The sequence below is a fragment of the Oncorhynchus mykiss genome, chromosome 17 (assembly GCF_013265735.2).
Source record: "Oncorhynchus mykiss isolate Arlee chromosome 17, USDA_OmykA_1.1, whole genome shotgun sequence".
Classification (NCBI taxonomy): Eukaryota; Metazoa; Chordata; class Actinopteri; order Salmoniformes; family Salmonidae; genus Oncorhynchus; species Oncorhynchus mykiss.
The window spans coordinates 78,378,794-78,395,756 of record NC_048581.1 but is presented as its reverse complement, the minus strand read 5'-3'; the positions used below and the strand labels follow the sequence as shown (position 1 = coordinate 78,395,756).

The 16,963-nt window shown below is 40.8% G+C and overlaps 2 protein-coding genes across 4 annotated transcripts in view; one reads left to right on the top strand and one right to left on the bottom strand.

The window, feature by feature from the left end:
- Window positions 1-27: 27 nt before the first annotated feature.
- Window positions 28-4,852, bottom strand: LOC110494621 (protein FAM72A). Its single transcript, XM_021569847.2, has 4 exons — window positions 4,133-4,852; window positions 3,776-3,853; window positions 3,187-3,311; window positions 28-2,110 (listed from the first exon to the last, which is right to left on the bottom strand). Exons 1-4 carry the CDS (start codon window positions 4,276-4,278, stop codon window positions 2,016-2,018), a joined length of 444 nt encoding a protein of 147 aa, XP_021425522.1. The 5' UTR covers window positions 4,279-4,852; the 3' UTR covers window positions 28-2,015.
- Window positions 4,853-5,907: 1,055 nt separating this feature from the next.
- The window catches only part of LOC110494620 (SLIT-ROBO Rho GTPase-activating protein 2), a 172,019-nt gene continuing 160,963 nt past the window's right edge, over window positions 5,908-16,963 (top strand). For all 3 annotated transcript variants that reach the window (XM_036950727.1, XM_036950728.1, XM_036950726.1), the window contains exons 1-2: window positions 5,908-6,110; window positions 8,300-8,777. In XM_036950727.1, coding sequence (XP_036806622.1) covers window positions 8,711-8,777 — 67 coding nt within the window. In that variant the 5' untranslated portion in view covers window positions 5,908-6,110; window positions 8,300-8,710. The remainder of the gene's footprint in view (window positions 6,111-8,299; window positions 8,778-16,963) is intronic.

Here is a 16,963-nt window from a genome sequence, read left to right as displayed (position 1 = left end):
ACCAAAAAGTTCACAAAACACAATGGATATTTTGGAAAAGGTGTATTATCAATACAATAAGCATAAAAAAAAGTAATGTTTCAAACGACCAATTCAGGATCAGTGGCATTTCAAAATATATTTTTTCAGCAGGGCAAATAACATCAGTATAAAGACAGCAATATGTTTGTTAATAAATAAATACAAATTGATACATAAAACCACACTACTTAAATTAATCATATTAAAGTCAGATAAAAATATATATATAAAAAAAAAAAAATCACTGTTTTGATAGTGGTTGAATATCTCCCAACTATGGTCTATGCCATAGGAAGCTCTCAGCTGATCACTAGCTACCTTCACTAAGGTATCAGCCTCCAAACATAAAAAACTCAAATGCAAGAGAAATGTCAAATAGAAACAGAAAAAATACAGCACACTACAAAACATTGCTTTTGTAAATAAAATACAACTATTGTAAACAAAAGGAAAATAAGTGGTTAAAGATATTTGGTCTGTATGATTTGGATCATAATTTTCTATTAATTTTGTATATTATATCACAAGATGCAATACACTTAGCCAGAGCTTAGAACATACCTTAAATAAATAATTGCTACAGACAGGAATCTTTAATTGGTGACTGCCATCTCAGGTATTTGGTGTGTACGTCCAGCTTTCATACTGTCAGTTATGACCACAAAACAAATACTTTTCAATTGGAGCTTCAACATATCCTTGTTAATACAGGCATAGCTTGTCTGTTTGAACTGGGAGGTATATTAAATGCTACTTTAAGATATGTTACTCATTGTGACAGTACTTGCTGGGCACCGAAGCGTCACAAAAAAGCTGAAACATTTACTTCCAGTGAGAGGGTAAGCATGAACTACAATGACAGTGAGCCCACAGTTCTTCACAAAATCAGATCCAAGGCCATTAGAATACAAGTCTAGAACGTTGTCTGAAGCAAAAGCTTCTGCAGCAATGGAAAGGTCAGCTCTATCCACAAGTGACTCCTATACTCAGATTCACAGTATACTCAGATCTATATACTCATTCATTGTGCTCTTTCAAGCACACAACAGTTCAGCGTTGAATCATACAGGGTTAGGATATCTGCTCGGAATATAAGGTACATTTTCTTTCACTGTTTTTGCTGCAATGTTTTTACTATATCAACAATGTAAGAATGAGTGGACATTGACTTTCCTTTCATGATCATGTATTTTCTTTCCAGCTCCTTTGCCATGTGTGTAATTGGGCCTCCTCTATTTTTATTGAGTACCCTCTATCCCATCACTGAGGAGCCCTAGAACCAAACACGTACCTATACTTTATGTACTAGTACCATCTGTTGGTGACACTGGCCCTCCTCATGAAAGACCAATGCAAGATAACTGGCAAATACTTAAGGTCAACAATGTCAGTTTCTAAAACCTAAACACAACATCATTGTAATCGATTGTTCAAGCACTAACAAAGGACTGAAGAAAACCTAAAATACAACGTACAAAGTTCAATCCAGCGTCCAATGGCAATAGGCTACCCAAAGGGTATAAAACAGCCATGCGAAATGTTAAGACATCCACCCGCCAGTGAAACCGAAAGCTAATGAGTTTGTTTGAATGGGGATTCAGTGGTGAGTTTAAAGAGAGAAGGCAGTTCCGACAGTCCAGTTCTACCATTGATTCCCCCCAACCGAGAGAGAGATTTAAGAATTGTATATTTTTTTACCTTTATTTACCTAGGCAAGTCAGTTAAGAACAAATTCTTATTTTCAATGACAGCCTAGGAACAGGAGGTTAACTGCCTTGTTCAGGGGTAGAACGACAGATTTTTACCTTGTCGGCTTGAGGATTCGACCTCGCAACCTTTCGGTTACTTGTCCAACGCGTAACCGAAATGCGTGAATGCGTAGAATGCGTGGGGATTGTGTGCTTTTGGGAAGGGGGGGGGGGGGGGGGGGGGGGAATATGGTCACAGGGTAAGGCCTCTCTTCTGTTTCTCTTCCATCGGTCATCCATCGCTCTCTACCTGATGCACTCCTCCTCCGATGGGGTGTCTGATCCCTCGTTCTCACTGTCCTCCAGCTCGGGAAGGTCTCCCCACAGCAATAGGTTCAAACCTGCAACAGAAGACACAGCGTTTGTGTGTGCAGGGACAGTTTAAGGAACAGTCTTTCCTTGCCGACAAGCTAAGTCAATAACAAATTGGCTAAAGTAGAAACAGCCTGGCATTCAGGCTTTGCACGACCTCTCCAAATAATTAAACAATAATTCAATCAGAAGAGTCAACACATAATGCCACACATGTTGCAATGTGTTGTGTCAGTCAGTCAGTCAGTGTTGCTTAGCCTTAGGGGGTATCGGTATCTTGTCACAAACTGTGCATTTAGGGTAATTCTTCTTTACATGTATATTACTTTGACTAACTATGGTTTAGGACAGTCTTCTCGGAATACAGTCTATTGTTCATCAATTGGTAAGAGGGGTAAATCCATTTGATTTCTGTCACTTTTTGACAGCATCCCTTTTGATATAAAAAAACATCAACTTTCCATATATGTTTGGCCATGGAAGAAGTGGTCATAAAGTGCCTTTTTGGACCTCAATAACAAAACCTTTCAGGACATAAAGGTGCTCAAAGTTGACCCATTTTGCATACCACACCATACCATGAGACATCCATGTCTTCATCACTGACAAATATAAATGGCTGAGTTTGCTATCATTTAAAAGTTTGCAGTGTTGTCAAACTATTATATAATTTTTTTGAAAAACAAAATTATATTATTACATTTCTATTTTCTAAAGGTTTAACGTCAATTATCTAAAAATGCATTTGAATTTTTGCATATGTTGTAGCTTAGAGCCTATTTCACATAATCTTTGGCTTATGTGTTGTGTCTGCCATCGGATGAAACAGAACATGATCTATTTTCCAGAAATGATAAAAATAGTTGGACAACCACGTTTGTCAGCTTTTAAATTATATCCATCTCAACCGTCTATCTTTTGGGTCAACTTTGAGCACCTTTATCTCTTGAATGTTTGGCGCTCAGGTCCAAAAAGTCACTTTATGAGCAATTCTACAATGGGCAACTATGTATGGAAGGTTTTGTTCAAATCAAAAGGGGTTCTGTCAAAAAGTGATTACATTCAAATGGATTTACCCAGAGGTCTGTGAGCTTGGAGTTCTAACCTGTAGGATCCAATCTGTTAAGGGTGGACACAGCATCACTGTTAAACATCCAGAAATGGCCATTGTTACAGGACAGCAGGCAGGGCTTACATGGGGCTACCACGTGATACCCCACAAAATTACCACTGGAGAGGGGGAAGGGGAAGTAAAGAGTGAGAGGGACATAGATAGAGAAAAAGGGAGAGGGAGAAAGAGAGATATGGAGGGAGGGAGAGATAAAAAAAATGTCAGCGTTTTATAGCAAGCACCTGTGAAAGTGCTAACTATCAGTAGGTGTCTGTTATCTGACCGATGTGTTTCTGTGTACAACAACGAAGCCCTGGGGATACAAAAGGGTCCTGACAAAAGCCTCACTGTACCCGACAAACTGCTGGCTGAACAACTTTCCAACTGAAGCACAACACTAGACATGGACATTTGCAGACATTAACATTTGCATTTTCTAAGGTAAATATTAATAAAGCAGCCACAACAATTGTCTGTCTAGTAATGCTATTGTGTAACCACAAAGCACATATATAATGAATGCAAACTGGTTAGTGTAATGTGAGTAGACAAATCTGTGTTTACAATAATGCTACATACATACCATTTCAGACAGGCGATGTCTCTCAGTTTGCATTTGCAGCTCTCTGTAGAGTAGCAGCTGGCCACAAAGTCAACACTTCTAGAAGAGGGGGTGGGGGGTGTTATGGGGATTGTTAAAGAACAAAGGGACCCCATCACATTCTAGCCATAGAGGGAGATAATGGATTAGAATTTATCCATTATACTTCCTATATCTCACAGTATCACAAACACTCAACATATGAAGTTATGAACCCCTCCAAAAAACAGACAGTGATGAGAGATCCTCATATAAACCATAACCGTCATTAGCTCATTTGTCACAACTCATTCCACACAGTCAGTGATAATTTCATAACATAGTGGTTGTATTGCTTACCTGTTGGGCGGTATGTCAGTAGAGAACAGCTCAATTTCTGTGTCTGCGAGAAGTACTGCCTTCATTCCTCTTGTGCAGAGTAGACTCTCACAGTATATACAATTCACTTGAGTGACACATTTGTTTTTGAAGTTGGAGGTAGACATGCTCTTTAAATACTGTTCTTCTAGCTTTCGAATCCCGATGTCCAGAGGAAATGTGCGTCAGAACAGATCGATCAATGTAGCAATGGTAGCTGATCTGACGCTAACGTTATTTAAAACGCTATTTAGCTAACTAACTATTCACTATTATTGTTACTAAATAGCTAGCTAGTTCGTTGACTAGCTATCAACAGTTAGCTGGAAGTTAGCAGCAGGTGAATTATAAAAGAGAAGCCACAAATTAGACGTTTCCACGTCTAATGTTATATTGGAGGTTTAGCTAGATAGTTATCGATCCTTGTTGATAGCGAATAATGTGGTTGATAGCAATCTACAGTAGCTATCTACTTGTCAAAACAGAGCCACAAGCTAACATCACGAGAGTGACCATAATAACACAGCACCATCAGATGTTCAAATTAGCTCTTGCCATTTTCTATTTATCTTCAACCTGCTCTTCAACGACTAACGTTAATTCGTTGCGGTCACAGATTTAGTACAACGTACAGCTAGCTTCGTTGTTGTATTTATTGTTTACAACTTCCTGGTAGCTACCAATACTTCCTGAAACATTTTTAAAAACAGCCCTATGTCGAATTTCGATTGGCTCTCGAGGACAAAAAATATATTCCATTGGGTAACATAATCGCACAACTACAAAGCTGATTGGGTACAAATATATCAAGACCGTCGCCCAAATAATAATGAGGGGATTCAATTCATCTGGACCGTGTGTTGCACCGTGTGAAAATTTGCAATGGTTTCGGAAGCGGGCTGCCTCCCGGGCGTGAGGTGCCCGGTTCAAAGCCCATGGCGAAATCGTCTCAAAACAAAAGCGTCGCAATTAAGCACGTGGAGTAATTAGTAGGATTCTGTGTTTTCACATGCAAAAGTGATTGCTTTTGATTAAAAAAAAACGCTTAATCTGCCAATGAAAACTGAATATTCAAACATATAGTGTATGGAAAATGTAACGCTTTGCCCCAAGCTCAGCATAATCGAATCCACAACTATCAGCCATTCAATGGCGAAGGGTTTGGCTTTGTCCCTTTACATTTGTATTTCTAATAAAATAAGAGAGTTGCACCTAAATAATTTGCACAATATGTACCCCTCCAACACAATGGTCTCAAGGTTTACAGACATTGTGTACAGACACGTGTACGTTCTGCAATGATGGACCTGAAACGCTGACACATTTTTTTTTTTTATATAGTTGTTTGTACATACAGCGATATGGAGGAGTACATACTGAGTAAAACTGGTCACTCTGTTGATATTAAATGTTATAACATTTTTAGACAGTACTCTGAACTCTTGAAATGTGCAACTAATGTCATGATTTTGGTTGGTAAATTGTATATATCAACAAAACCAAATATTTTAAATTAAGTGTTTGTTTAAATACCCTTCATGTTGTTAATTGAGTCTCTGAAATGACTAAATAATAAGAAAAGCTTTTCTACAGTCCAATATTATAATGATTATATTCTGAGTAAGTGTCATTGTCACATTCTCTTATGCTGTCATAACACATTTTTCTGTTTTTTTTTTGTTTGTCTTTCATGTTCTTGTCAATTCTTGAACTCAATGACGTCTGATTGTCTGTTTATTTTATTCCCCCCAAAAAGGCTCAGCATAACTGACTCCGCTCCTTGATTTTATGCCAATCCTAATCAATTCAACCAATCAAAAGATGGAAAACTCTCCTCTTGTTCCATGAAAAGAGGCGGGGTTATTTTGGAGAATTTGTGAGAAAAACACCCCAAAACTCTTCATAAGGGACGGAAATGAAATAGGAAAGCTCGTATTTGTCATCGAAATCGACATAAGAGGTAAAATGTGGTGCATGCTTTAAGCAACTCGCATTGTAAAACATGTGCAATGCTGTATGTTTATAGCACACACACAGAAAAGTGTAACATTTTGCAACTCATACGTTTGGACAAGAAATTCTAGTAGCTAACGTTAGTTAGCTAGCTAGGTAACGGTATCCCAAAGACTTGGCTAGCTCGTTAGCCTTACTCTAGTACCGAGATTTCCTATGGCTAAAAATGGCGAAATGCCGCATTCTAGACTAGTGAAACCAGTCTGTCTGATCGCTAAATTCACCATTCTTTAAACTTCACTTATCTACAGGGTGTCTGTAAAAAAGACCAATTCTTTATATAATTTTACCAGGTTTTTATCCTACAATTCAATGTTGCAGCCCTCTAAAGGTGTTGTAAAGTTAGTTTAGTTAAACCGTTATAACTAATATGCCATTAAGCAGACGCTTTTAGCCATAACTCATTGGTTGACATTGTAATATGCCTATGTTTTGCAAAGCGACGAAATGACTATCATTCAGTTTAAACCAATGAGATAGGCCTATTTTATAACAGTACTGGAGTTTATGTTAAACTAATGAACAGTTAGTTAGTAACTGCTTTAGTCTGCTTATATACAAACCCTTAAAGAGATTCTCCCGTACTTTTTAAAATACTTTTTAGCCAGTAGTTCTGAAAATAGCACTCGAGACAAAAGTGGTCCCTGAACCTGTGTAGATATGTGCACTATACCATTGGCCTCTCTCTTGGTCTGCTTGCGTGTGGATCTTACTAGCTGTCACTCAAATGGCTAGTGGCTGAAGCTCATTGGCTGGAACTCGAATTGCTAGGGGGCTGACCAACGTGGGGGAAAGTGTAAGGAAAATTGCGCTGCACATATTCCAGAAAACAGACGCTTTTCAAATAATTTCAAACCTAACTAGTCGGCAATATGTACGTTAGTAATTTAGCAGATGCTCTCATCCAGAGCGACTTACTGTAGTACTAATGAGTGCATACATTTGTTGTACCTTTTCATACTGGTCCCCCATGGGAATCGAACCCACAACCCTGGCATTGTAAACACCATGCTCTACCAACTGAGCCCACAGGACATGTCTTTAATAAAGGTACCATGTGCTATCATCTGAGTTCCGGAGCATGTCTTTAATAACGGTACCATGTGCTATCATCTGAGTTCCGGAGCATGTCTTTAATAACGGTACCATGTGCTATCATCTGAGTTCCGGAGCATGTCTTTAATAAAGGTAGTCCAGTGTTATGATGTTTTCTGAGTGTTTGCTGTTTTCAAGGCACCAAAGTTGAATACTGTGTTCTCAGGAAAATGATATTGTCAATGTCATGGACCACATTGGACTGACATATTTTAACTTTATGTTCTCTGGGCTTATTCCAATATTACTATTAATGGGCCCAGCATGAACAATCTATTCCATTTCTATTATGTCATTTGTCAGTAGCCATACAACAATTAAGTATAGTCAGATTACCCCTATTTGTTATTACAGTGTAGTATGTCGGCAATGGTCCATTCACCAACTCTGAGCATCACTGTCTATTATGAGACCCACAGTCGGATTTGATCTGACTGCCCTCCCAACCCCAGACACATTGCAAAACCCAGTTTCTGACCCTATCACTGCAGTACCAATAAAGGTGTCTGTTAATGTAATTTGAATGATGTATTATGAGAACCACTGCACCCTCTACAACCACTGTGATAATTATTATTTGACCCTGCTGTTCATCTATGGACGTTTGAAAACCTTGGCCATGTACTATTATAATCTCCACCTGGCACAGCCAGAAGAGGACTGGCCACCCCTCAGAGCCTGGTTCCTCTCTAGGTTTCTTCCTAGGTTCCTGCCTTTCTAGGGAGTTTTTCCTATACACTGTGCTTCTACATCTGCATTGCTTGCTTTTAGTTTTTTTTAGGCTGGGTTTCTGTATAACACTTTATGACATTGGCTGATGTAAAACGGGCTTTATAAATACATTTGATTGAATGTATAAAGGCCAGAGTATTTTATCCATACATAGGCCTACACAGTATTACATGTAATAATGAATATGTATGGTCAAGCAATGCCATTTATGTATCAACCAAATGAATGTGGCACATGCACAGTGTATGTCTGTCTCCTTGTCTGCATATTGGCTTCCCAGCTCATCTATGTACCCCACTCTCACTCTAGGGGGAAGAGCATAGAGCCAAGGAGCCAGCCCAGCCTCTGACCGTCGTGGTGACAGCCACTTACTGAAGGACTAAACTTTTTAGGAGTCTCCTCATCCGACCTTGCTGACTCGTTGGTTATTGTTGGTTTGGAGGGAATGCATATATCCTCCGTTTGCTCTGTAACTGGTTTTGAGGACACATTAAGGAAAGGATCCAAACGAATGGGAATGCGGCAGCGCCAAACTCTCACAATGCGGGCAGAGTGAAGGGGCAGAACACAATACCATTCCACGGGCTGTGGGGGTTACTCGCTACAATCTTTCAGTGGGGTATTCTTCCAGACGAAATATCATAGTTACTCTTTTTTTTCCTGATTACTTCTTTAACCCAGTATTGCGAAGTCTAGTGTTTTTGAGTAGAAGAACCAGCCATGACGTCTCCGGCCAAATTCCGAAAGGACAAGGAGATCGTAGCCGAATATGAAACTCAAGTTAAAGGTAATACTTTTATAACAAGTTTATATTGTTAAACATGCTGCTCTTTGCGCTCATGTAGGCTATCCTTTCCACAAAGGCTTGTCGCATTTATTTTCCTGTTCGTGGATACGTCAACGTGGATAGGATCATTTATCCTTGTTTAGCATACCCAAATATTCAAACTATAATAGCTTATTACTTTTACCAAAGGTTAAAAAAGTGTGGGTCCTTTGATGGGTTTAGTAGGGAGATTATTGTTGTTTAATTGTCATCATAGTCTACTGCGGTGTCAAATCAAAGCGTTCTATTGATAAGAACATCTCGATAGCAACATTTTATAGAGACTAGCCTACCAAACCGTCCGCAGATAATACAAATACATCTGAAAGCCTTATGTTTGAATTATGCGGTATTGGTGCGTTCATATACCGCATTAATACGACATTATGGGATTTTGCTCTCCAGGTTGAGTATTATGTGTGTAGCCTACTCGCAGGGTTTAGATTCGACATGCCTGTGGAACAACGCAGGGCGTTTTCTCTCCCTGCATGCTGGTGTGGTTCTGTTTTAGAGAAATTCATTTCCCGGTGTCTTCCGTGTTTCGTGTGCGAGAGACAGACATCGGGCATTCAGACCAACGTTAGGAATAGGACCAAATTGTGAATTTATGGCCTGTCGCCTCACGTGAGAGAGTCTGTCGGAGGTTCACGGATGTCGCCACGAACCGGTCGAAGGGAGCACCAGTGGTTTTGTCGAGTTTTCTTCACGGGGGAGTGGGGAGAGAGGTGGGCTGGGGTGGTGTTTAGCGGGTTAACTCTTCACTCGCTGATGGTTTATCGATGTTTGTTGTCAGGGTGATCATGGTATTGTCATGGTGAGGGAGTCAGTCATGTTATATTTACATCTGAGCTGGGGAAATGTAGCGGTAATAGAGCTTGGAGAGGAAACTGTAGAGTGAGAACAGGAGAGAGAGGACAGGATATTACCCTCCTAATGAACAGCACCGCAGCCACCGAAGATGAAGTGATAAGATCCCTTTACCCTCATCTTCTCCCTCTCCTCTCTGTAATGGGTTTGGGAAGGATGGAGGAAAAGGGACAGACAACATTTCATCATAAACTAGTCAGGGTAGCTGCATCCCAACAGTCTGAAATAGCTGACTCTCCCCCCTCTTTACCCAATTTCCATGACAACCCCTGCTGGAAGAGAGGGGTAGAAAGAGAGGCTGGTTGGTCCAATGAGGAGGAGACTGGGAAGTATAACCCATGTCCTCTCTCTCTTCCTTTATTTTTTGTCTCTCTCCCCCCACACAGGGAATAGAACAGGGAAGCAGGGCAGATGTTTTCACAAATAGTATGGCTCTTTATTGCTAAGCAGCATCTTAATGAAACCATGTAGGATCTGAGATGTTGACAATGACTTGTTCCCATGTGTTCTGACGGGTTTCATGCCTGGCCAAGTGTCTTAGACTGCTGCACGGGGTCTGTGTTGAGTACGAATGAAAAAGGAAAGCGTTTTGAAGCAGAACATTTGTTCTTACTAAAATGTCATAAGTAAATCTACATAATCTATTTCTAAGTGTTTTCTGCCATTTCGTGTCATGCCCATTGGACATGACAGTGTTGTGCTTGTGGATGAGCTTGTGGACAGATTGTCATCCTGGTGTCTGGTGTGGTAGGCTGTAGCTGGGAGGTTCTGAGGCTACAGCAGGCTGACGTGACCTCCTGTTCTCTGAGGACAGATTGCCATCCTGGTGTCTGGTGTGGTAGGCTGTGGCTGGGAGGTTCTGAGGCTATAGCAGGCTGCCGTGTCCTCCTGTTCTCTGAGGACAGATTACTATCCTGGTGTCTGGTGTGGTAGGCTGTGGCTGGGAGGTTCTGAGGCTATAGCAGGCTGCCGTGTCCTCCTGTTCTCTGAGGACAGGAGGACACATCACTGTCTTTAACAGCATGCAGAGTTACATGTATGTTTACCAGTTTGCAAAGAGTGTCTATTGTGCTTACCAATGTAAAGGGTCTTGTGAGTTTGTGCTGCGGTGTTTAGCATTGTTTAGAGTTTGTGTTTGTCCGATATTTTCCTTGCAAAAAAACCCAATACCGATAACCGATATTTTACATTTTAACGGCCTTTAAATCTTTCTAGTACAGTTAAATAGTTAACACACACACATGGACGCAGCGGTCTAAGGCACTGCATCTTAGTGCAAGAGGCGTCACTACAGTCCCTGGTGCGTCACTACAGTCCCTGAGTCCCATAGGTCGGTGCACAATTGGCCCAGCGTTGTCTGGGCGGTCATTGTAAATAATAATTTGTTCTTAATTAACTGACTTGCCTAGTTAAATAAAGGTTACACACACACACACACACACACACACACACACACACACACACACACACACACACACACACACACACACACACACACACACACACACACACACACACTCACACACTCACACACACACACACTGACCAAAAGGTTATTTTGTTGCCATTTACGTATGTCCCCATTACCAGTAAAACATAATCAAAAACTATTTATTTCACTTACTCTCTGTGCTGTTTCATTGTTCATTTGTTCAGTCGTTTCATTCTCAACCAGGATTTCTATGGAACGTCGTTTGCGTCTTTGTGTGTCGATAAAGATACACGTCAAATAACACTATTTGATGTGTCAGATAAGCTTGTTGACCAATCAGGGCCTGAATATGACTGCACGTCAAATAATAATTAAACTTATTCATACATTTTTTACATAGTTATTATACATTGATTACACTAACACTCGTATTTCATATGTCACGATTCAACGATACATATGCTATGATGCTGGTAAAGTTGTCTTGGGCACCTACAGTGCTGGTTATAAAAAAATCTAGCTAGCTCATGGATGCAAACCATGTTCTTCCCCCAAAACATAGCAAAACGACATAATCTGTTTCAGTAGCCATAGTTAGCTAGCTAACTGTGTAGCTAGGTGTCATCATCTAAAATAACCCTAATTTATAAGACAGTTCCTATTTGATTAATGGTGGTCGGACCCATCTATGTGAAGCTAGCAACAATAAGGATTAGCTGCTGGATCCACACAGCAGACATTGTGGGCTAGGTTAGGAATGCTGTGTTGCACGTGTAGTGCGTTAAACTAGACATCGGGCTGATACCGATGTTGGCATTTTTAGCTAATATCGGCTGATTCCGATAGGTTCACCGATATATCCCTAGTCTTAATCTTTCTGATGTGTGTATTACAGTATGTGTGTGTTATGGTGTGTGTGTTATGGTGTGTGTGTATTATGGTGTGTGTGTATTATGATGTATGTGTGTTATGGTGTGTATGTGTTATGGCGTGTGTTATGATCACCCAATGCTGTGAGTCTTCAGATCCTGTCTGTCTACTCTGACATTACAGGCAGTCTGTTAGGCCAACTTGCACATTTTGCAAACACACACACACACACACACACACACACACACACACACACACACACACACACACACACACACACACACACACACACACACACACACACACACACACACACACACACACACACACACACAGGGATTGGAGATCAGTGCTGAATAAACCAGCTATGTCTTGTCCTCCTCTCTGTCTTAATTCTGCTCCTGTCTCTCTCTGTCTTAATTCTGCTCCCATCTCTCTCTGTCTTAATTCTGCTCCTATCTCTCTCTGTCTTAATTCTGCTCCTATCTCTCTCTGTCTTAATTCTGTTCCTATCGCTCTCTGTCTTAATTCTGCTCCTGTCTCTCTCTGTCTTAATTCTGTTCCTATCGCTCTCTGTCTTAATTCTGCTCCTGTCTCTCTCTATCTTAATTCTGCTCCTGTCTCTCTCTTTCTGAATAGCTGTGGTGTCTCTCCCTCCCAGCAGAGCCCCACTAGGACATTCATCTGCACCCTGCAAGGAAAGCACATGTTCCCTCCAAGGAAAATGAATATATTCACCCCTAATAGCATTATTGTGTCAGGCCAACTACACACATTCACACGTGCAAACGCATACACTGACCCACACACACTCGGCTCTGCATAGACAGTTTATTGTGTTAGGCTCTTGAAAGGGGGAGGTGGTAGGATGTGGAGGGGTTGTCAGCCCCTCTTCCTCTTCCTCTTTCTCCCCATCCTCAGGGCTGGTCTGGCAATAGGAAAATAAACCTATGTAACTCCTAAGCCCTGTATTCCAGACCCAGCAGCTCAGCAGAGCAACAATGAATAGCACGCCCCATTTCACAGCTTTGGAATTCCACAGGCAGACTTTTCCCTGTTATTCCCAATCCAATCCCAGGTGGTGTGAGAGGAATGTCACTCCTGCACAGATGGAAATGTGAAGAGGAAATGGAATCCTCATCATCTGGTGGTCTCGAGTACAACACAATTACTCAAAACGCAGTTAGACAGTAATAAACAGACAAACACATAGAGACGACAGGAAGGCATACAGACACACACACACACACCAGGATTTCCTTCAGCTGGTAATTGAAGGCTTCTGGCCGTAAAAAAACCCGGAAAGCTGATTAATTCAGTTGTTGCGGTCAAATTAACCAGGGATTAAAAAACAACAGCAGGAAGCTGGAGGCAGTATGCATTTTGAAAACATAATTAATTGCTTTACTTGATATTATGAGGCATGTCTAACCTTGCTTGAAAATCCAACCATAGAAAGGTGGATGCAATTATTTTATAAAGACTAAATAGGCAGTGTGTGAGTTTCAAGTTTAGGTAAGCTTACAATTTATTCTACCGTTTCTACCGATGCGCCTGTCAGTTATGATTTTCATGCAGTTGAAGTCAGAAGTTTACATACACCTTAGCCGAATACATTTAAACTCAGTTTTTCACAATTCCTGACATTTAATCCTAGTAATAATTCCCTGTTTTAGGCCAGTTAGGATCACCACTGTATTTTAAGAATGTGAAATGTCAGAATAATAGTAGAGAGAATTATTTATTTCAGCTTTTTTTTCTTTAATCACATTCCCAGTGGGTCAGAAGTTTACATACACTCAATTAGTGTTTGGTAGCATTGCCTTTAAATAGTTTAACTTGGGTCAAACATTTCGGGTAGCCTTCCACAAGGCTTCCCACAATAAGTTGGGTGAATTTTGGCCCATTCCTCCTGACAGAACTGGTGTAACTGAGTCAGGTTTGTCGGCCTCCTTGCTCGCACACGCTTTTTAAGTTCTGCCCACAAATTTTCTATGGGATTGAGGTCAGGGCTTTGTGATGGCCACTCCAATACCTTGACTTTGTTGTCCTTAAGCCATTTTGCCACAACTTTGGAAGTACGCTTGTGGTCATTGTCCATTTGGAAGATCCATTTGCGACCAAGCTTTAACTTCCTGACTGATGTCTTGAGATGTTGCTTCAATATATCCACATAATTTTCCTCCCTTATGAAGCCATCTATTTTTTGAAGTGCACTAGTCCCCCCTGCAGCAAAACATCTCCACAACATGATGCTGCCACCCCCGTGCTTCACGGTTGGGATGATGTTCTTTGGCTTGCAAGCCTCCCCCTTTTTCCTCCAAACATGACGATGGTCATTATGGCCATTATGGCCAAACAGTTGTATTTTTGTTTCATCAGACCAGAGGACATTTCTCAAAAAAGTATGATCTTTGTCCCCATGTGCAGTTGTAAACCATAGTCTGGCTTTTTTATGGCGGTTTTGGAGCAGTGGCTTCTTCCTTGCTGACCGGCCTATCAGGTTATGTCGATATAGGACTCGTTTTACTGTGGATATAGATACTTTTGTACCTGTTTCCTCCAGCATCTTCACATGGTCCTTTGCTATTGTTCTAGGATTGATTTGCACTTTTCGAACCAAAGTGCGTCCATCTCTCGGAGATAGAACACGTCTCCTTCCTGAGCGGTATGATGGCTGCGTGGTCCCATGGTGTTTATACTTGCAAACTATTGTTTGTACAGATGAACGTGGTACCTTCAGGCGTTTGGAAATTGCTCCCAAGGATGAACCAGACTTGTGGAGGTCTACAATGTTTTTTCTGAGGTCATGGTTGATTTAATTTGATTTTCCCATGATGTCAAGCAAAGAAGCACTGAGTTTGAAGGTAGGCCTTGAAATACATCCACAGGTACACCTCCAATTGACTCAAATTATTTCAATCAGCCTATCAGAAGCTTCTAAAGCCATGACATCATTGCCAAAACTATAGTTTGTTAAAAATACATTTGTAGAGTGGTTGAAAAACTATTTTTAATGACTCCAACCTAAGTTTTTGTAAACTTCCGACGTCAACTGTATGTGCATTATTGTGGAACAGTTTCATTTCAATAATAACGTTTTAGTTTCTCAAAATCATTGTCACGTGGTTAATCATAAAAATCTAAATTTCATTTATATAAATATCAAAGTTCAAATTCAACTAATGCGAGATCACCAGCCTCTGCCATATGGACACATTGATACACCGTGATCACCAGCCTCTGCCATATGGACACATTGATACACCGTGATCACCAGCCTCTGCCATATGGACACATTGATACACCGAGATCACCAGTCTCTGCCATATGGACACATTGATACACCGAGATCACCAGTCTCTGCCATATGGACACATTGATACACCGAGATCACCGGCCTCTGCCATATGGACACATCAATACACTGTGATCACCAGCCTCTGCCATATGGACACATTGATACACCGAGATCACCAGTCTCTGCCATATGGACACATTGATACACCGAGATCACCAGTCTCTGCCATATGGACACATTGATACACCGATATCACAAGCCTTTGCCATATGGACACATTGATACACCGTAGTCACCAGCCTCTGTAATATGGACACATTGATACAACGTGATCACCAGCCTCTGTAATATGGACACATTGATACATAGCCTATATGAGAGCATGGAACTCAGAGATGGCCAATGCAGCTATTGGCCTATAACTTCCATTGTCAACTCATTAAAATACATAAAGCTGACTAGGGCTGATGCCTTGACCATATTACCGCCACACCGGCAGTCACAAGTCAGTCATGAAGGCAGTCAAATTCAACATGAACGTTTAGTCACGGTAATTAGGCCTCTTCCAGCTCTGATGCTGCCGATCGTCATTAGTAGCCTACCAAGCTTGCTAACTGCCAGCACTCTCAGCACTCTATTGTCTCTCTAATCACTGACATCAATGCAAATTAATCACGTTTCAGGTCAGACCCAGATGCAGACAATGTTGAAGTAACAAAAGTTTATTACTAGTACAAGGGCAGGAAAACGACAGGTCAAGGGCAGACAGAGGTCTGTAAGGTCCAGAATGGCAGTTAGTCTCAGGGTCAGAGCAGGCAGGGGTCAATAATCCAGTGTGTTGTGGTAAGGTACGGAACGGCAGGCAGGCTCAGGGTCAGGATAGACAGAATGGTTGAAACCGGGAAAAACTAGAAAACAAACTAGAACAGACAGGAACAAGGGGAAAAAACGCTGGTAGGTTTCACGAAACAAAACGAACTGGCAACAGACAAACAGAGAACACAGGTATGAATATACAGGGGATAATGGGGAAGATGGGCGACACCTGGAGGGGGGTGGAGACAAGCACAAAGAAAAGTTAAAACAAATCAGGGTGTGACACAAAAATGTAATCAAACACTTCATGAGAGCCTATGAGCCCATGTTGTGCAACATTTCTATAGGTTTTGCAATTGCGGGAGAAAACGGAGTGATGGCCTCTGATAAAAAGACGAGGATCCAGAAGTACATTGTTTATATTTACAACAGGAGTATAGCCTACCTGGTTGGCATGAAAATAAACCACAGGGAAAAACGTCCTCTGCTATTTAATTGCATAGATGACATGTATTTTTTCCTACTGCCCCTGTTTCGAGACAGGTGCATGCTAATGGTCCATTCTAAATCAAAACAAATGTCACACACACATTATTTAGTATATGTAAAAACAATATTAAATCAAGAATAGTCTGATAGGTGACAATATTAGCCTATCACTTGTGAATTATATATTATCACTTGTGAATGATGCCCTGCATAAGAAACAATGCCTTTTTTTGTGACTTTTTCAAATCATAGTCACATACCTCATGTAGGCTAGCCCATAGGTCTATATGTTTTAATAAGGTTTGTATCCCAACTCAGGTGCCAAATAACTTCTTTAAGTTAAGCACATTAATCTGCTTTACAATGGGTGTA